Consider the following 17,506-nt stretch of genomic DNA (forward strand, 5'->3'; position numbering starts at 1 on the left):
GAATATCCTAAGCTGCATTTGTTAATATTATTAAAAGGAGAATATAATTTATCCCTGTTTCTCCTCTCTGCAAGCCTGGGTTAGAACCAGATGGAATGGATGAACTCCGGTGCTTAGACATGCAAAAACTTGAGGCACTCTTGAATCGAAGGGTGGGATGTGTATAAACAGAGTCATAGTTGCCTAGCTCTTCGAATGTGCACTTTCTTACTGTGTTTATTAGTTCAGTGAAAAATTGATCAATGGATAATGCTAAATACTTGATTTTGATATGTTGCTAAACTTGGGGGGGGAATCAGATTTTTTTGTTCGCTGGCTTTAGTCTTGAGGCAGAAGTAATTGATTTATTTTATAACTCTCTCAGTTGAAATTCCCCCCTTTTTCTTTCATAATTTTGGTTTCAAACTATGAAAAGTATTTTACACTGTGGGATTGAACCCTCAATCCTCACTATGATGCCTGGTACCTGAAAATAATTTACAGACTATTGGAAAAATAATGTGTAGACCAGAGAGCAGAGCACAAGATACAGAAATCGATCAAAATGCAACTCTTAGCCTGACCAGTCTTAAAAATGCTTTCCTATCAGGCCAAGCGCTGAACAAAATTGTCTTGCTATCCTCATCTTTCATACAAAAGACATCTTGCATTAAAGAATCAAACTTAAATTGTAGTATGAGACAGTGACAAAAATGCAGTTGCTCTTTGCTCCTTCTGGATAATAGAAACACGAAGAAAATGTGAAACTAACAGGAACAAATGTTTCTAATCTTGGAGCAATTTTTAGCAGAGATGATGATCTGTAGGAAAAGGTTCCGATAGGCTTTTCAGGCTGAAATCTGTTGCAGCGATAACAGGACATAGTAACAAACAGCAAAATGCACTGATACTGTTGTGCTCATATTTCTCTGTCAGCTGTATTAGCTGCTGCAAATTTGTCTCCTGGAATAGTAGTAAATTACTACATTGTGAGTCTCTCCTTTCTGTCTGTCTCTCGAAGAAGGTAAGGTAGAGATACACAGAAAACCAGTGAAAAGTAGCTTAAATTGTGCAGAGTTCATGTATCAGTGCATTAATACAAACACATGGGGGAGAGATTTCAACAAGACATCTTTCCCAACGTGAGGCTCCTGGGTTTGGTGTTTGTGATGCTTAAGAATGTTAAATGCTGGCAAATGAAGCTATTGGAGTTATAGATGGTTGGTGGTCAGTATTCACTTCCAGAATATCACTCTTCCACTTGTTCACTGGCCTACCACTTGGTTTCTTTGTAGCTACTACTTTTGCAAAATGTTCATGAAAATGACCTTTGATCATTGAAATGAAAGCATTTCCCCATTATAAAAAATACTTGGCTGCCCATGTGAACCTCCATGTCACCTGCTTTGAGTATGTAGCATCTGAGAAATTACTCATCTGGGTGGAATTGTCCTACACCCAAGGTGCTTGGCTGACATCAAGAATTTCCTTGGCTTTCAGACTAAGGACGGTAAGAGTATAAATGCTAAAACTGGGATTCACAGAATATCATTCAATTAAAAAGCGAGTTTTAATTGGCATGGTGCTACCACAGGTTTCCCCCCAAAATTCTCATACCAAATAGGAAGCAGGAAAAGATGTAGGAAAAGGAAAATTGAAGGGATCTAAATTTATTTTCTCACTGAGTTTTGAGTTATCTGAAAAATATAGATTTTTTTCCCCTGCAGGATTTTGCTGATGTTTGAAATTTGGTGACAGCATTTATGTGTGAGTATTGACAGTCCTTGGCAATGTGTGAATGTCTGAATATTTAGAGATACATTGGTGGGTGTTAATCGCTGCCTGAAACTGCAATCCTGTGCACACTTAGCTAGACTATTGAACTTGATAGAACTTACTTCTGAGTAGTCATACATAGGATTGCACTATATATGTGACTGTTGCCATTTCATGATGCATGGCTGAAATTGGAGGAAAGTGTGTCTATTTCCAGACATTCACAAATTTGCTTTGAGGTTATCACTATTCACATGTGAATGTTTGATGTTCACCAAACTTTGGACATCCACTGTAATAAACAAAAGAAGATCCAGCAGCAGAGAGAAGAAAAAGAGTTAAAAAAGCAGTGGTTGTGGGTGCTGCTGTTTCTTACATCTCCATGAGGAGTGTTTCAGTTTTCACTGCACAAAACTAAGTTTGGGCTCTGATGCAATGATTTGTGTCTCCAGGTCAAATTGGAATGACTAAACTTTTGGAACAAAACTTTTAATATTCAGGCTTAGAATATGAATTTGCCAATATCATAATTCCCTGAAGCATCAGGGTTACTATTTTCAAGTGAGGGTACACTCCTGTTTTGAATAACCCTATGCCTAAATATGGGTGAATATGGGTGTATGAGAGTTCTTTTCTTTCTACTCTTACCACACTTTTATCCAGCTTAAGTAGAAACAGCGTCATTAATTTAAAGATTTGTTAGGAGTTTTATGTGTCGTATATATCCTGAAGTGGTAACTAAGTCTGGGAGTCCTGTGTCTGTTCTTATTACAGCCTGCTAGGCCACCAGACTATTGGAGATGGATTTCTTTAGTATGCAGTCACAGCATTACACCTCTCTGTCCAAAACAGTTTTGCTAATTCAGATTTTAGTTTTCTAAATCATCCCTGAAATCAAGTCACTGGTGTAACGGGAAGGTTCAGTATCTGTAGAGATATGCCATTCATTATAGGACAGGGAATGACTTGCATTAGATGATGATAAGCTTCTTTGGGAATTTTGTTGAGAGATCATTGACTGTATTGGAAGCAGACCAGTACTTATGTGAAAAAGTACTGTAAATGTTTAATAATTGGTCAAGTATTCAGGAATTTAATTTTGTATCATGCTCCAGAAGAGCACATGGTTGCTTAACACCACACTGACATCTTTTCAGCATTATCAGAACCTTCACATGATATCTGGAATCTGTCCCTAAATTTTCTTTCCCTCTGTGTCTTGCCATTTTGGGTAACATGGTTTCACACTCCTGTATTCTTCCATTCTCTGTATGTTTCTTTGTATATGAAGTGCCTGAAACTGGAGTAGGCACTTTGCAGAAAGGAAAAATACAGTGTCTGCCTTGTATCTGTAATCTAAGAAGAATCATACGTAGCATGCAAGAAAAGTCAGAGGAAATAAATTATATGGAGAACGCTTGAGCAAAGAGATGCATCTTTAGTCTTCTGAAAGATGGTGATAGATGGGACCAAGGTGGTGGTTGGTAAAAATAGACATGCTGGTAGCACACTAAAAAAAGTGTGCTTGGGCATGGGATGGGATAGAAATTCTGGGCTTAGAGGGTAGATTGATTGCTGATAAGTGAAGAAAATGAGGTCGATAACGTGGAGGGAAAGGTAAATGAGAGAATGAAAATGTTTAAAGGTATAAAGGAGAGGCTTGGACAGAATGTGACAGGGAGAGGAAGCCAGTGCAAAGATCACTAAAGAGTGACTGTCGCACTGATATCAATAAGGTTGACAGCAGAGGTGAGGATGGACAGAAATCCTGAAAGAAGAAACAGATTAATCAGTAAGGCTGCTTAGTAGACTATCCAAGAAACAAATATTGGTATATTCTCTTTTCTAGTGTCAATCAAAAGAAAAAAAGGTATATCTTAGACTATCCAATACATTATGTTCTACTGCCCTTAACATGGTAGTTTCTGTTCCACCTATTTGGCATGACTTATACATACTAAAAAGGGATGGGTCCTTGGATTTAGAGAACTTTAAATTTTTTCTCAATCAACATGGAGATGGTTTCTAAATTTTTAGTCTCACTGTCTTTCAAGCATATCCAGCCTACTTCTTAAGCCCATTTATGGTTAATGTGTTGTATTTTATTTTTTGTTATAGTTGGCTGATGCCACATGTATTATGTTTGCCAATAAAAGTTATTGGATTGGTTATCTTAGAGATGTTATGTAGATAGAATAAATCTGGAGGGAAAAACAAAAGAGTAAAATAGTGCTATGGAAATTAAAAGTAGAGTTAAGGAAAAAGAAGAAATGTTGTGGAAAAGATAGGAAGGAAACATTGGAAACCATGTTTCTTGGAGGAAGTTTAAGTGGAAGGATCTCCAGGCAGTGTGTAAATAAACTGGCAGAAATTTGAATAAGAGAAGACTAACAGCCCAATCCTGAGCTGCCTGGGGCACCCAGGCTTGGCGGCACCAAGAAGGGCTGCTGCCGGATCCTGTGCACCCAGGCTACTGCCGGAGGCGCCTCGGGAGAAGGGGACTTTTGTCCCCTTCTTCCAAGTAAGGGAAGCAGCCCCGGAATGGGGCTACTAACTTTACCGCCGACCAAAATGTCAGCGGTAAGGTAAAGGCACTCATGTAGGGCGCAGAGCCCTACACCAGCGCATTGGATCCTGCAGAGCAGAGCTCCGCAGACCCGCCTCCCTCCCTCCCCCGGCACACCCTCAGCCCGCCCCCTCCCTGCATCACACCTCCCTGCCACGCCTCCAACCTGCCCCCTCCCCGCGTCACGCCTCCTCATCCCTGCCCCCGCCTACTGTACTGCGGCTCGGCGGTCCGGGAGATCGCCGAGCTGTGGAAGCTGGGCAACTGCCCCACGCTAGCTCAGCACCAGCTGGCGCTGGGCTGCACAGGCGGGAGCCTGGTGGTGAGGCTAACAAAGGCCTTACGGCACGTTTGTGGCAGTGCTTGGCAGCACGGAGCCGTGCCACCGAACACACGATTGGGCTCTAAGACAGCGTAGGGATAGAGCATTAAAGCTGCAGGTTACCACTGGATGTAGAATTGAAAATCTGAGCTGAATGAATGAATAGCAGGAGCAAGAAGGAGATTGTACTTCTCACAGGGAGCCCAGGGCCGCAATCCTATATGTACTTGCCTGGTCCTATTAAATGCAGTGGAACTGACTTTTGAGTAGATATGCATAAGATTGCTCTGTAAGTTATAGGCATCTTAATATCGAGTATTTTCTTTTCTTTCTCCTTTCTTCTTTTTAGCATCCTTGTCTTGTGTAGTACCAAAAACTTTGTACCCAACGTGTTTAAGCAGTTCGCTTGTAAATATTTGTGTTCTGTTTTCTCTATAGGCTGATTCATGGAGGGCAGCTGTTAAATGGTTTAGCAGGTCCAACTGTAACGAGTGCTGCTCCATTCCTCTCTACAACATGGTTTTCACCAGATGAACGGGCCACTGCTACTGCTGTTGCATCGTTGATCGGCTACCTTGGTGGAGCTTTTGCGTTTTTAGTTGGGCCCTTGCTGGTTCCAGGGCCAAATGGTACAGCAACCCTTCCACTTGAGTCTGGAAGCAGCCCTGAGCATATCAAGGACCGCATTGAGACTGTGCTGTATGCAGGTATTGCAGAAGTAGTTTAACTCTTCACCTAATGCACTCTTATTGTGGGTTTGCTGCTGCCCTCTAGTGACTTTCCTGGAAATAAATCTCCAGTCACCAGGAGTTTTGATAATATTTGCCCTTCACCTTCAAAAGTGCCAAAAACTTACTTTTATTCTTTTCTTGAAAACTACCAACAAGTTGTTCCAGATGTAGAAACCATAAATATTTTGTTGGTCCATTAGAAAAGAATCCAAAAGCCAAAGAAGGGTAATATCTTAATTAGGATCATTAACATTTCACAAAACAAGCTTTCACATTGTCTGGAACTCTTCTGGCTGGATGTTAGATTTTAAAAAAAGAGAGGGGGAGATAGAATTAATGTAATAGAAATGATTCAATTTGTTTCTTTCCCATCCCCTTTTAATTTTTTCCACTTTGCTTAAGATTCAGTCTGGAGAACTTGAAAGCTTGCAGTCAATTATGCGATAGGTTGGTGTTAGCTCAGGTGTTTTCCTATTTGGCTTTTGGATTCCAAATGCACTCTGTTCCAGGTTTCCATATTTACACAATCAGTTTTTCATGCATTAGTAAAATCTAGAAGTGGTTGTACTTTCTGTGGTTAATCAGTTTGAATTGCCGGCAGAGTATCTTTACCTCATTTTATGGGTGCATAGGTAATCTGCTCAGCCCATGCTAGTGAACCTTAGGCTGATTTTGACGAAATTCAAAGCATTGCACCAGAAGAGACTAGCCATTCCTTCTTCAGGAATGATTTCATGAGCAAGGTCTAACAGAAATTTAGAGTCTTGTTAATAGAGTCATTCCTAGAAAATAAAGACTGTTCTGATGCCTTTATTTAATAAGAAAGGCAAGATATAAGTTTAATCAACAAATAAGCAAGTTCCTATTTCCAGCAGAACTTGTCCTTTGTGTATAAACACAGAAGTTGTTTTTTCAATTATTAGTGTTTCAGCATGAAATGTTACAGCCCTCCCTTTTAACAAGATGATGCTTGGTCTTTAATGAATCTTTAAAGGAAGGTAGATCTCCAGGGCAGAGGGGCCACCAAGAACTCCATGGTTAGGGCTGTGGTGAAACCACAGGAGAACCACCAAGAACTTAACATATGGGGCTATGGTGCAATAATGCTGGCCTTGTAATAGCAGCATAAGCTAAAAATGTAAATGAATGTCTGCAGGAGCTGAGCCTTTCTCATATAAAAAATTTCATGCTCCACATTGCTGGCTGGAGATAAAAAGGGAGACTTGCATATGACAATTTTGTGTGCATTTGTATTACTTTGGTTGCATGAAGAATAGCAAGTGACTATGCAGAATGGGGGCAAGTTGCTGGGAGTTCTTACACAAAGCAGTGAAAAGGACCCCAAGTTATGCTCCCCAGTGACATTTTGATGGGGATATTGGACGCTACCACTGATATCAATACTGAGGGTTTCAGGGTTGACCTGATCAGATGGGCTATCATTATAGTGTGGGCTGTGGACCGGTATTCAACCTGGCCTACCCCTGACACCACTTTGGCCACATATTACGAAAGTTAATATAAAGGTGAATTGATTTTTCCCCAAGATAAATACTTGAATTTCAATAAGCCTGATGTGAATTGGTTAGTATGAAGAACAATTTATCTGGCAAAACTTTTTAAAAAGCACATAACTTATTGAAAATAGCACAGGGCTGTCCTAGTTACCTGTCTTTTCATGCTGGACAGTCTGCTATAGCTAACCAGGAAAAAGAGCAATGCTGTCCTTTTAAAACAGGCAAGGAAATGCATACAACCACCATATCCTTGATTCCAAGTCTCTCCCAGCTGCCTGACATTTAAAATACTGAGATTGGCAGTGACTGCAGATGATGGGGACTTGGTGAGCAAGCAGTGTAATGTGTGTATTCATACCATAATGTAGTTAGCTAGTTAAATATTTGTATGTTGCATTCTTTGCTGTTCCCAATGCACCCACTTTCACTTTTAAAGTGGTTTGAATACAGTTTTCCTGTGGATCAAACTGCATACTACTTTAATTATGTTTATCAATTGCCATAATTTGTTTTTTTGCTTGATTTCTTAATTGATCCCTTTAGAGTTTGGCATTGTGGCTCTGATATTCTCTGCAACACTAGCCTACTTCCCATCACGCCCTCCATTTCCACCCAGTGTGGCTGCAGCTAGCCAGAGGCTTAGCTACAGAAGAAGTTTTTGTAGACTTTTAAGGTACGTATACTATGGCTGGCTTGATATAGGAGATTAGAGTGACATCTGTCCTTTGTAATGTTTAAAAAATGTACACGGAATAAATTATGCAGTTGAATGAGAATTATATAAGCCAAAGAGGGTTGAAAAGCCAAGTTTTCTTATCAGTCAAACCCAAACTGTATCCAATATATAGGGGATAATCATTCCTTGTGCGGCCTAGGACTCACTAGAGTCCTGATTCTCCCCTACTCTGCCTTGGCGTGTGAGCACACAGGCTGCAAACCATAGCATCACAGGAAAAAGCTCCGTGGTAGCCCTAGTACTTTGTGATGCAGGAAACTGTTTCATTCTGAGTTGGGCTATTGGTCCTCCTAGCCCAGGATTGTCTACATTGACTAGAAGTAGCTCTCCAGAGTTTCTGACCAGGGATTTAATCTGGGACCTTCTGCATGCAAAACAGGGGCTCTTCCACAGAGCTATCAGCCTCTTCCTCATTCATTGCATTAAGAAGATCACAGAAAATTATCTTCACTGAACAGGCTCTCAGTAGCAGGACTGAGAATTGCCTCTGCCTGAAACCTTGGAGCTTCTGTGTTGAATGGAGTAGACAGCACTAGCTAATGGTCTGATTTGATATATCGTTTGTTTGGAGCCTTTGCTTGCCCACCTGTCCCTCTCTGGAGCTTGTTTAAAGTATATCACAGAGAGAGAGAGAGAGAGAGAGAGGGTTGGATGGGAATCTTGGGATGCCTACTTTTGTTCCCTGTGGTGCCCAGGCAGGTGGAGATAGAGTGGGATGGGAAAGAAAATGAATCCTAAGGAGAACACACTTCCCACAAGCACTGAACCTAGACTAGGAAGAACTGTCCCTCAGTAATTTTTTTTTAAATTCTAGCAAGGATTAGAATTCCTGCATTCTCAAATATTGTGTTCGCTCAGTAAACCTGTAGGGGTGTGAGATACATTTCTCCCTGGCTCTTATCTTTTTCATCAAACCGACAAGTTAGTTCATAGTACTTTACAAGTGTGTACAGTTAGATGGGCAATCTATGAGAATTTCTGTTTCACAGATATGTACCAAAATAGCTCAGAGTTGCCCTCCTATATTAAAGCCTAATTATCTCTGCAATAAAACAATTGAAATCCTGTCCCAGGAAAAGCTCTGTTCTGTGGCCTGTATAAATCATGCAAACAAAATCAGTTTGACTGTTTTCTGTTTTGTTTAATTTATTCTGGTTTGATTTGATTTTCTCTGTAAACCGCTTTGTGATCTTTTGTTGAAAAGCGGTATATAAATACTGTTGTTGTTTGCTGGTAATGGAGAATGCGCAAAGAGTTGTGAAAGACATTAAAAGTTCTACCTATGATCCCTGAAAATCTACCACTGATTCTGGTGGCTGCTGAGATTTCAGTTGGTATTGCCTGTGCACTTTCTTGAGCATCTTTAATAGTTGCTTAAGAGCAAAGCCAATGGTTCCCAGACTTACTGTGGTCACACCACCCTGCAGTTACGGAGCCTTGTTGCAGTGGTGCCATCATCCGGCTGTCCTGCCGTCACCATCTTCAATTGCGCGACATCTCTTGTGGATCAAAATGATGGGGCACAGGCAAACCAGTAAGAAGAGGCCACCGGGCTCATTCCCTGGCATCCCTATGTGTTTTTCATGGTGCCCTTAGGTGCTATGGCACACAGTTTGGGAGCCACAGAGCCAAACATTTGCTTGTTTTTTATGCAGAGATTTTTTTCCGAAGATGTAGTTTTGCACCCAATACTACATTAAAAATTTTTCTCCACTTCTGTGAAATTGTGGCCTGCATGCAGCTTCATCTTAAGTCATCTCCTTACTGGCTTTGCAAACTGAAGGCAAGATAGTCTCTAAAATAAATCCTTACTAGATAGCTTTGGCACCAAGGAAAAATAATCTTTTTGTTAATAAGGGATAAAAAGAGACATGACTCTAAAGGTGTCATTTCTGGTTTTTTCCTTCCTTAAAATAGCAGTTGAGGAAGCAACCAGGATCAATACCACAGTGCAAAAGGAAAGTCAAGGAATGCCCATTCCTGATATTCTGCAGTTCCAGTCCTAATTATACCCCATCCCCCTACTGCTATTTTAAGTGGGGAAAAGCACAAGACAAACAAAACATTTAACTTGTATCTGGTTTGAGTGTAAGAGGCTGTTTTATATCTCTTTCTTTCTGGGACCAGTACAGCCAACCGGTCTTTATGCTTAAAAACCGAATTAGCCGTAGCCATCAATATGGACTGTGGCCAAAATACTTAGGAGTAGTAATTTCTACTAAGGACAGTTTTCACCCTTATTTGTGCTGTCATATGAGATCCAGCATCCCTGTCTGCCTCCAGGCTGTGTTGTAAAAATGTTACTGTCAAATAAAAACCTGAATAACAGCTGGATCTGCAGGTGGAATATAAAATGCCTATTGACAAGGCTCCATCTGGGAGCTATGTTAATAAAATGGATGCTTGTTTACAGTACTCGTAACGCTGAATTTGGGATATCTGGAAAGTTGAGTGGTGTGCTGTAAAACTTGAATTTACTAACCTTTGTAAAAGGGAAAAGAAAATTGTGAGATTTTATATAGATTTAAATACTGGTTGTGTTTCTGTCTGTTCTACTTTCAAAAACTGAAACTAATACTGCAAAAGTAAACAAATTTGTTGTTTGCTTCACTAATATGATGTCCCTGAGAAATGTGACTGGTCCTTTTGATATCATGACAGATAGCCAAATACAGTGATGCCTCACAAGACGAAAGCTTTTTGTGATTTTTTTGGTGACTCGCAAGACGAATTTTTCTATGGCCGTGCTTTGCAAGACTAATTTTTTTGCATTTTTTTTTGTTTTGGTTTGTTTTAAATCGCACTTCGCAAGACAAAAAATTCGCAATACGAAACAACTCGCGGAACGAATTAATTTCATCTTGCAAGGCACCACTGTATTTACATTTCCTGAAAAATGATATGAAGAAATGATCACTGAGAATAAGTGCAGACTGCCAGATTGATTGGTGGGTCCCAGTCCACAGTTTGGGAAATGCTGACCTAGAGAATAAAAATGAAAATACACATATTTTTTAAGAAAGGAAATTGGAACAAAGATGACTGGAAGGAGAGAGTTTCTATTGGGTCTTTTACCTCAAAGTCTGTAGTGTTTGCCAAGTACAGGTACAATGGTGAGACTTCTAACAAAGCATGATATCTTATTGCAGATATACAAACCATTTTTCCTACACCATGGTGGATTTTCTACCTTCTCTAGACATAGTGTAGAAAATAATCTATCTTTATGTATATTTTTAAAAGCCAGATTGCGTGCAACATAGAGCCTTTGTAGCCAAGTGCTTCTGTAAATTAAGCAGGTGCAGTGTTGAATGTCAAGTCCAGAAAGAAAGAAGAAGTGTTAAAATTCTGCCAGCTTGGTGGACAAGTTGGTAATTTTGAAAAGGTTAAGCAGAGAATGAGCGAGTATGAAACAAGGAAAATTTTGCATTTTCTTCTTAATAAGAAAACTGACATGAACATCGGTGATGACTATGTATATCAAGCTTTCTGTATCAGAATAGTTGTAGAGAAATTCAACTCCATGCTGCCTATGAGAAGATGTTTGAAAACAGGCTTTTAAAGAGAATGTCTTAACTCTTTCCCCTAGCTTCATTAATTTTGGAATTTGGTGTTCCTGGATGGGTGGCAAGTGATGTGGTCTGATGGTTGAGCTCCTGAAGAGCTAAGGAGAAACAGCCATGGTCTCATTTTTGAATGGGAGACAGATAACAGGCTGATGAGCTGCTGTTACCCGTTGTGGCAGGACAGAGTTGCTGCTGAGTTGGTGAGCCACTGCAGTGAGAGTGCGAGGAAGTGCATGAGCAGGTCGACTGGCAAAGAACAAAGAGCAGGCTTGAGGACTGCCTGCCTATGTAAACCCCTTGAATGCTGCCTTTATTAAAAAAAAAGAGAGAGAGAGAGAAAGGCAGTACAGAAATATCTATGTATGTAGTTGTGTTCACATGTCTTTAAGGAAACTTGAGCTTCTATCGTATACACACTTACCTGGGAGTAAGTCCCATTGAGTTCAATAGATTTACTTCAGAGCGATATGTATAAGATGGGGTTGTTGAAAAATGAACATTGCACAGCTGGGCTGAAAAGACAATGCTGAGTGAGGGCTTTCCAGCACTGTCCTATCCAGCTTTCCAGCACTGATGCAGCCATGCCAACCAGGTGTGCGATGCATCCTGTAGTAGAGGGCAGTCATGGAAGCCTCCTCAAGGTAAGGAAATGTTTGTTCCCTTACCTTGGGGCTTCATTACAGCTGTGTTACTGTAATGTAAAAAGGGCTGTTTTGTTTAGGGGAATTATTACACTACCCTTATTGGAACCTCGGGATCGCAGGCTGGATAACAAGACGGCGTAATGCAGAGAAATTCCCTTTAGCTTAAAGAGGAGACTGAGACAAAGATAACTTTTAATAAAAGATTATAGTTTTATTACAAAAGCACAAAGGTAAACAATGCACATGGAAAAATGATAAGTATATGTTTCTTGGTCCTAGTACTTGAATCTAGTATACCTAGCTTTTATGGTGGTTGCATGTAAAGAGTATTTGGTGCATCTGAGGAAATTAGAAAAGGGAAAGGTTGTAGGGAAGGATTTTAAGGGTCCCTGATCTGCCAAACCCAGTTGCTAACTAAAGATGGGGAGAGAAGGGGAGAAAAAGGGGGGGAAAGAAGGGAGTTTCAGGCGCAAGATAGTTACCTGTCCTGTAGAGCAGTTGGGGGGGGAGAGTCCTGTGTAGAGGACTGTCTGACACAACACAGATGTGTTGGTCCTTGGAGGGAGAGCCAGAGAGAGAGAGCATGTGGGATGAAGCCCTCTCTTAAAAAGGGGTTTACAGACAGTGCTGGTAGCTTCGTTACTACCACACAGCAGGGAAAACATTGAAAAGATCAGGATGTGGTGACGGCATCTGGCCTGGACGCCTTTAAAAGGGGATTGGACAAGTTTCTAGAGGAAAAATCCATTACGGGGTACAAGCCATGAGGTGTATGCGCAACCTCCTGATTTTAGAAATGGGCTATGTCAGAAGGCCAGATGCAAGGGAGAGCACCAGGATGAGATCTCTTGTTTTCTGGTGTGCTCCCTGGGGCATTTGTTGGGCCGCTGTGAGATACAGGAAGCTGGACTAGATGGGCCTATGGCCTGATCCAGTGGGGCTGTTCTTATGTTCTTATGATGTCCCTTATCAGCAAAATTCAATGGGGTCAAATGTCTGGCTTCCTAGCTGGGGGAACTTAAACAATACCAACACAAGAAGGCAGTTCAGGTTTGCATACAGTACTTAAGCAGTGATGGCGTTAAAACAATACAAAGAATACAGTAATGTTGGAAACACTTAAACAATGATTTACTATGCCAGACTTCTTCCTATAATGTGTGATCATAGGGAGGTGGATTTAAGACGCCAGACTTCCTCCTATAATGTGTAACCACAGGGAGGTGGAGGTTGTGTAAGCTTGTGACTTGACCTGATTGTGTCCTGTGTGCTGAGGTTTAACCTGCATGATATTTTAGTCCATAGTACATAACCAAATAGAGAGAAAATCACAACTAAAAGGCAAAAGGGGATTTTCACGTAACAGCTGCTCCAGCACTGGAAGGTTATATAGGGGCTGTGAGTCTCACATCTTCATGTTCATCCAGGTAATGCAGTTTGCATATCACCTCCACTGTAGAAAGAAGGTTTGCAAATCACTTGAGCACCTTCCATTTTAGTGTTTCCTGACACTATCTGAAGTTGCCCTATAGTTATGTTCAGATTCAGTGGAGCCTAGAGTCACAAGGTCTATCCTTCCAGATTCTTCTATTGAGAGTACTAACATTGCTTCTGCATTGTATGTTAATGCCAAACACCCATTGAATCTGAATGCACTGAAGTCAATGGAGACTTCCTCCCATTAGTCCATTAAACTGGGTCTCCTGTATGATACTTTCCCATAGCAAGGCAGCTTTCGCAAAACGACTAATGTGGATGTGTGAAACTTTCATAATAGTAACACTTCCATTATACATCCAATATCTCTGCTTACTATATCCACAGCAGAGAACAAACGGTAAAAATAATGCTAAATTAATGGCGGTGCTTTCAAATCTTTTTTAGAAGTAATAAAATAAAGTGAGTGTTCAGTAAAGTTATATCTTCCTCTGCTGTTCTGAAATGGAAGGCGTTTAGGAAGAAGCAAACACCTCTTAGCCAAGAACCACTTTTTGTTACCTTCATTTACACCAAAGCTGTTTCTTGGAGCTTCTCTGGCAACTCCTGTTGATTTGACAGGGTGATGGTGATGATGTAGCTTTCAGAGCACCAGCAATGACCAGCAAAGAAAGGTGAATTGAGGGAGAAAACTCTGAATCACTTAGTGCAGTTTCTGGAACTTGTCTTTCTGTCTTACTAGAGATGGCTATCACTGCATTCAAATCCTTTTCTTTTTCATCGTCGCCCTTTCAAAGGCATTCAAACTGAATAATTTGTATTGATTTATTTGGGCTCAGGCAACTTTGAGGTTTTTCTTCTTATAGGATATAGACCAAAAGGTAAACTGTTTTTGTAATATCATTAGGAATTTGGAGTTATTGGCCATAATCCTGATTAAAATAGCACTGCTTTCCATCCAGGCATATAAGCATTTTCTTTGAAGTGTACCATGAATGCCTAAAGCTATCCTTTTAAAAGGCTGGGTGAGAGTGCTTGGCTTATGTGACTCTATGATAGTTTCCTCCTCACATGGCTTCTGTAGGTCAGAAGCATTATTTATTTGAAAAAGGTCAAAGACTTTTCTGTATAGGACACTTCCATAGATAATTTGCTTAGGGCACTTGCTCAGAGAACTGGCATCCAACCCAATAAGAGAGTGTCGGGCCCAATTCTGCCATGTCTGCAGTAAATACTCAGATGTTGGTTGATGAATGAGAGATGGAATTTACTTGGCAAACCTTCTCTTTCTCCTTGGGTTTCTGACAAAGGAAGAGTGTAATTAAGCAAATGTTTCAAGTGCTTGCATGCTTATTACATTGTACCCTCTTGGCTGCTTTTTACAATAGCACCTCAAGGTAATGGGAAGCTTATCTTTTAAACATGGTAGGAATTAATCTAGTAGAGGTAAGCGCTAAAGAGACCGCAGAGAAGCTGAGGCATTAGCTTTATGTGGAAGCAAAAATAAAACCAGAATTTTATAAGTTAAGTCTAGTTATTGACATGTGCACATTGGGTGTTAAAAGTGGTTTAGTATATATCTAAAGCACGATTGCCTCTGCATATTTTTTCTTTTAATTTTTAGCATTTTGAACATAGCATTTCATTTTTGCATATATGGATGCATGTAATATTTTTGCGTGTATGTAATAGTTGTGGTTCCGAGTGGTTTGGTGTAGTGCTGTCAGACTCTATACTTTTAAAAATTCTGCATAAATGTGGCCAGATTCTTTTGTCATTTGATTTTTGTAAACCAATTTCAGTGATTCACCCACATTCAGAGATCTGGGTGAATACTGATACACATGCAAATCTCTTGTTCATGCAGATGATTTTCCCCTGTTGCTAAATCAGGGACTATATCGTCTATATCAGTAGCCTATTTTTAATGTGTTCCCAGAAGGTGGGCGCCATTTTGAGTTTTCTGCTTTGGCACACTATATTCTTTCATTGTTCAAAAACTTGTAGTTCACAGATTTGTCCCCTTCCAAAGTGGTGCCAAAACTGACACAATTTGCCCCCTACGATATTCTCATTTGCAACCAGTGTCTCTCACAAGTTGACACCTATTAGTTGTGATTGCATTCCAATTCCTGACTTAATTGCTAATGTTGGAGTATAATCAAGGAACAGGCATCTGTGTACCATAAGCAGCAAATTAAGTGAAGAAATACTGTTCTTCGAATTAATGGCTGTAATACATTTTTATCACTGACTGAACCAATTCTCATTGTTTCTAATGCATGTTAGTTCTCAGTTCAATAAAAAAAACCATTCTCAACTCTGTCAACTGTAAATTCACGTGAAACCCAAAGCAAAACCATGAAGCAGGGCCGTAGCTGGGGGGGGGGGCAGGCGCGCTTTGCCCCCCGAGCCAGCAGTTTGCAACGTTTTTTCATGCATAGGAGGGAAGAAGGCTCAGTGCTTCTGGCAGGGATGGGAGGGAGAGAGAGACAGGGTCCTGGGGGGTCTTTGGAAGTTATGACCTCTGGTCACCCTGCCCCTGTCCAGAGCACATGGAGAGCGGGGCTGGTCAAGAGCAGCTACAATGAAGGTCAGGAGAGATTTCTACTTGTACTGGCTGGAGGGGGGAGGTGCTAATTCTTCTACTGTGGAACATTGTAATTACTACGGAGGTATTGCTTCGGGGGGGGGGAGAAACATTTCTGTTTGGAAAAATCATGATCAGGTTTTTGCCTTCCATATATATTTTTAAAATTAATGGTTGCTGCTTGGGGGCTGGGGAGAATCTTTTTCTGGTGTGGAAAAACCTTGGAAAGCATTTGAGCTAAAAAGAACCAAGAACTTAAGTGTGGAAAAGGTTCTAAGCAGGAGTGGGTCTGGAGGGAGGTCATGGGTTCATTACGCCCCCCCAACTGTCCTGCCAGCAGAAAAAGGCACCTGCCGGGATGGAGAGCAAAATTGGGTGTCAGGGGAACATTCACTGGGCAGGCGCCAAGGAGATTGACTGGATTTGGGAGCCCAGGTCTAACCACCCAGCAAATGGCCGCAGAGGCAATAAACTCAATCAGGAACCCAGGTCTACCCAACTGGTTGACCTGGCCTCTGAAGGTAGTGCTCATGGCTCCCCCTCCCCAATACAGACACTAGATCCACCCCTGGTTCTAAGGAGATTCATCTCTCAGTAAGATAGAATACAGCTCTATTAGATCAATTTAATAAATTCAAATCTTCTGTACTTTGCTTATTAAAAGTAACGAATATTGTAAAAAACTAATGTTCCAATGGCACTTCTGCATTTGACTTGCAAAGCTTTCCGCTTGCTTTTATGTAAAGTGAATAAATTTTATTTTAGTATGTTTCAGTGCATCAGCAATGTGTCATCAGCAAATGAATAGGCTTTCAATACAAGTAAATACTACCCGCATCACAGTGATATGTTTTATTTTTGCAGAGATGCAAGCCTGTGTATTGTGCTGGTGTGCAAAATGAAAGGATATGTTGTTTGTATGTAAACAAATACATTTTACATTGCATACAGAGATGCATTTAGTCTGTGTAAGTTACATAGCTTTACAGATAATGAATGTGTCTTTTAAAAAAAACAAAACTAAAATATGTTCTCTTTATGAAATTTGGGTAAGTTATGGGTCTTTGATGTTTCTTCATACTTATCCTTTCGTTTTGCACACCAGTGTAGATACCTGACATAATTGCCCACCCTGAAAAAAATAGTTGCCCACCCACCTCTAGAATCCTGGCTATGGGCCTGCCATGAAGACAAGGAAAGTCTGAGAGAGAAGCATGCTCTATGGATCGCAATAACTCTGAAACATAATGAAAGCTTTAAAATACAGTGCTAGAAAACAACAGCTTGGTAATTGCAATGTTTAAATGAAAGGGAAAAATAAATTACTTGTTTCTACTTCTTCCATTCTTTGCATATCTGTTTTAATTGTTCAGTCATATACAGGCGTGTTCCTGTATCCATAGGGGTTAACTGAAGACTTGGATACCAGGGAACACCTCCCCACTCTCCAGAGGTGAGGGGATCTCTTCTCCCCTTGCCTCCGGAGGGTCCACTGAGCCCAGCAGAGGCTGCATGTGTCCATCCATGGCCTCTTCTGGGCTCAGACTGAGCCTTATAGTTAAAAAAAAAAAGTGACTTCCTTGTAAGGCACTAAAAATGTTACTTCCGGTTTCACAGAGAAACTCGAAGTCACATTTTTTAA

General features: G+C 40.7%; 1 protein-coding gene across 1 annotated transcript in view; it reads left to right on the plus strand.

The window, feature by feature from the left end:
- Positions 1–17,506, plus strand: part of SLC49A4 (solute carrier family 49 member 4) — an 84,906-nt gene that overhangs the window by 27,593 nt on the left and 39,807 nt on the right. Inside the window, exons 3-4 of the mRNA XM_066611770.1 lie at positions 5,082–5,350; positions 7,435–7,564. Of these exons, the coding sequence (XP_066467867.1) occupies positions 5,082–5,350; positions 7,435–7,564 (399 nt within the window). The remainder of the gene's footprint in view (positions 1–5,081; positions 5,351–7,434; positions 7,565–17,506) is intronic.

This window comes from Tiliqua scincoides, chromosome 1, assembly GCF_035046505.1.
Source record: "Tiliqua scincoides isolate rTilSci1 chromosome 1, rTilSci1.hap2, whole genome shotgun sequence".
Classification (NCBI taxonomy): Eukaryota; Metazoa; Chordata; class Lepidosauria; order Squamata; family Scincidae; genus Tiliqua; species Tiliqua scincoides.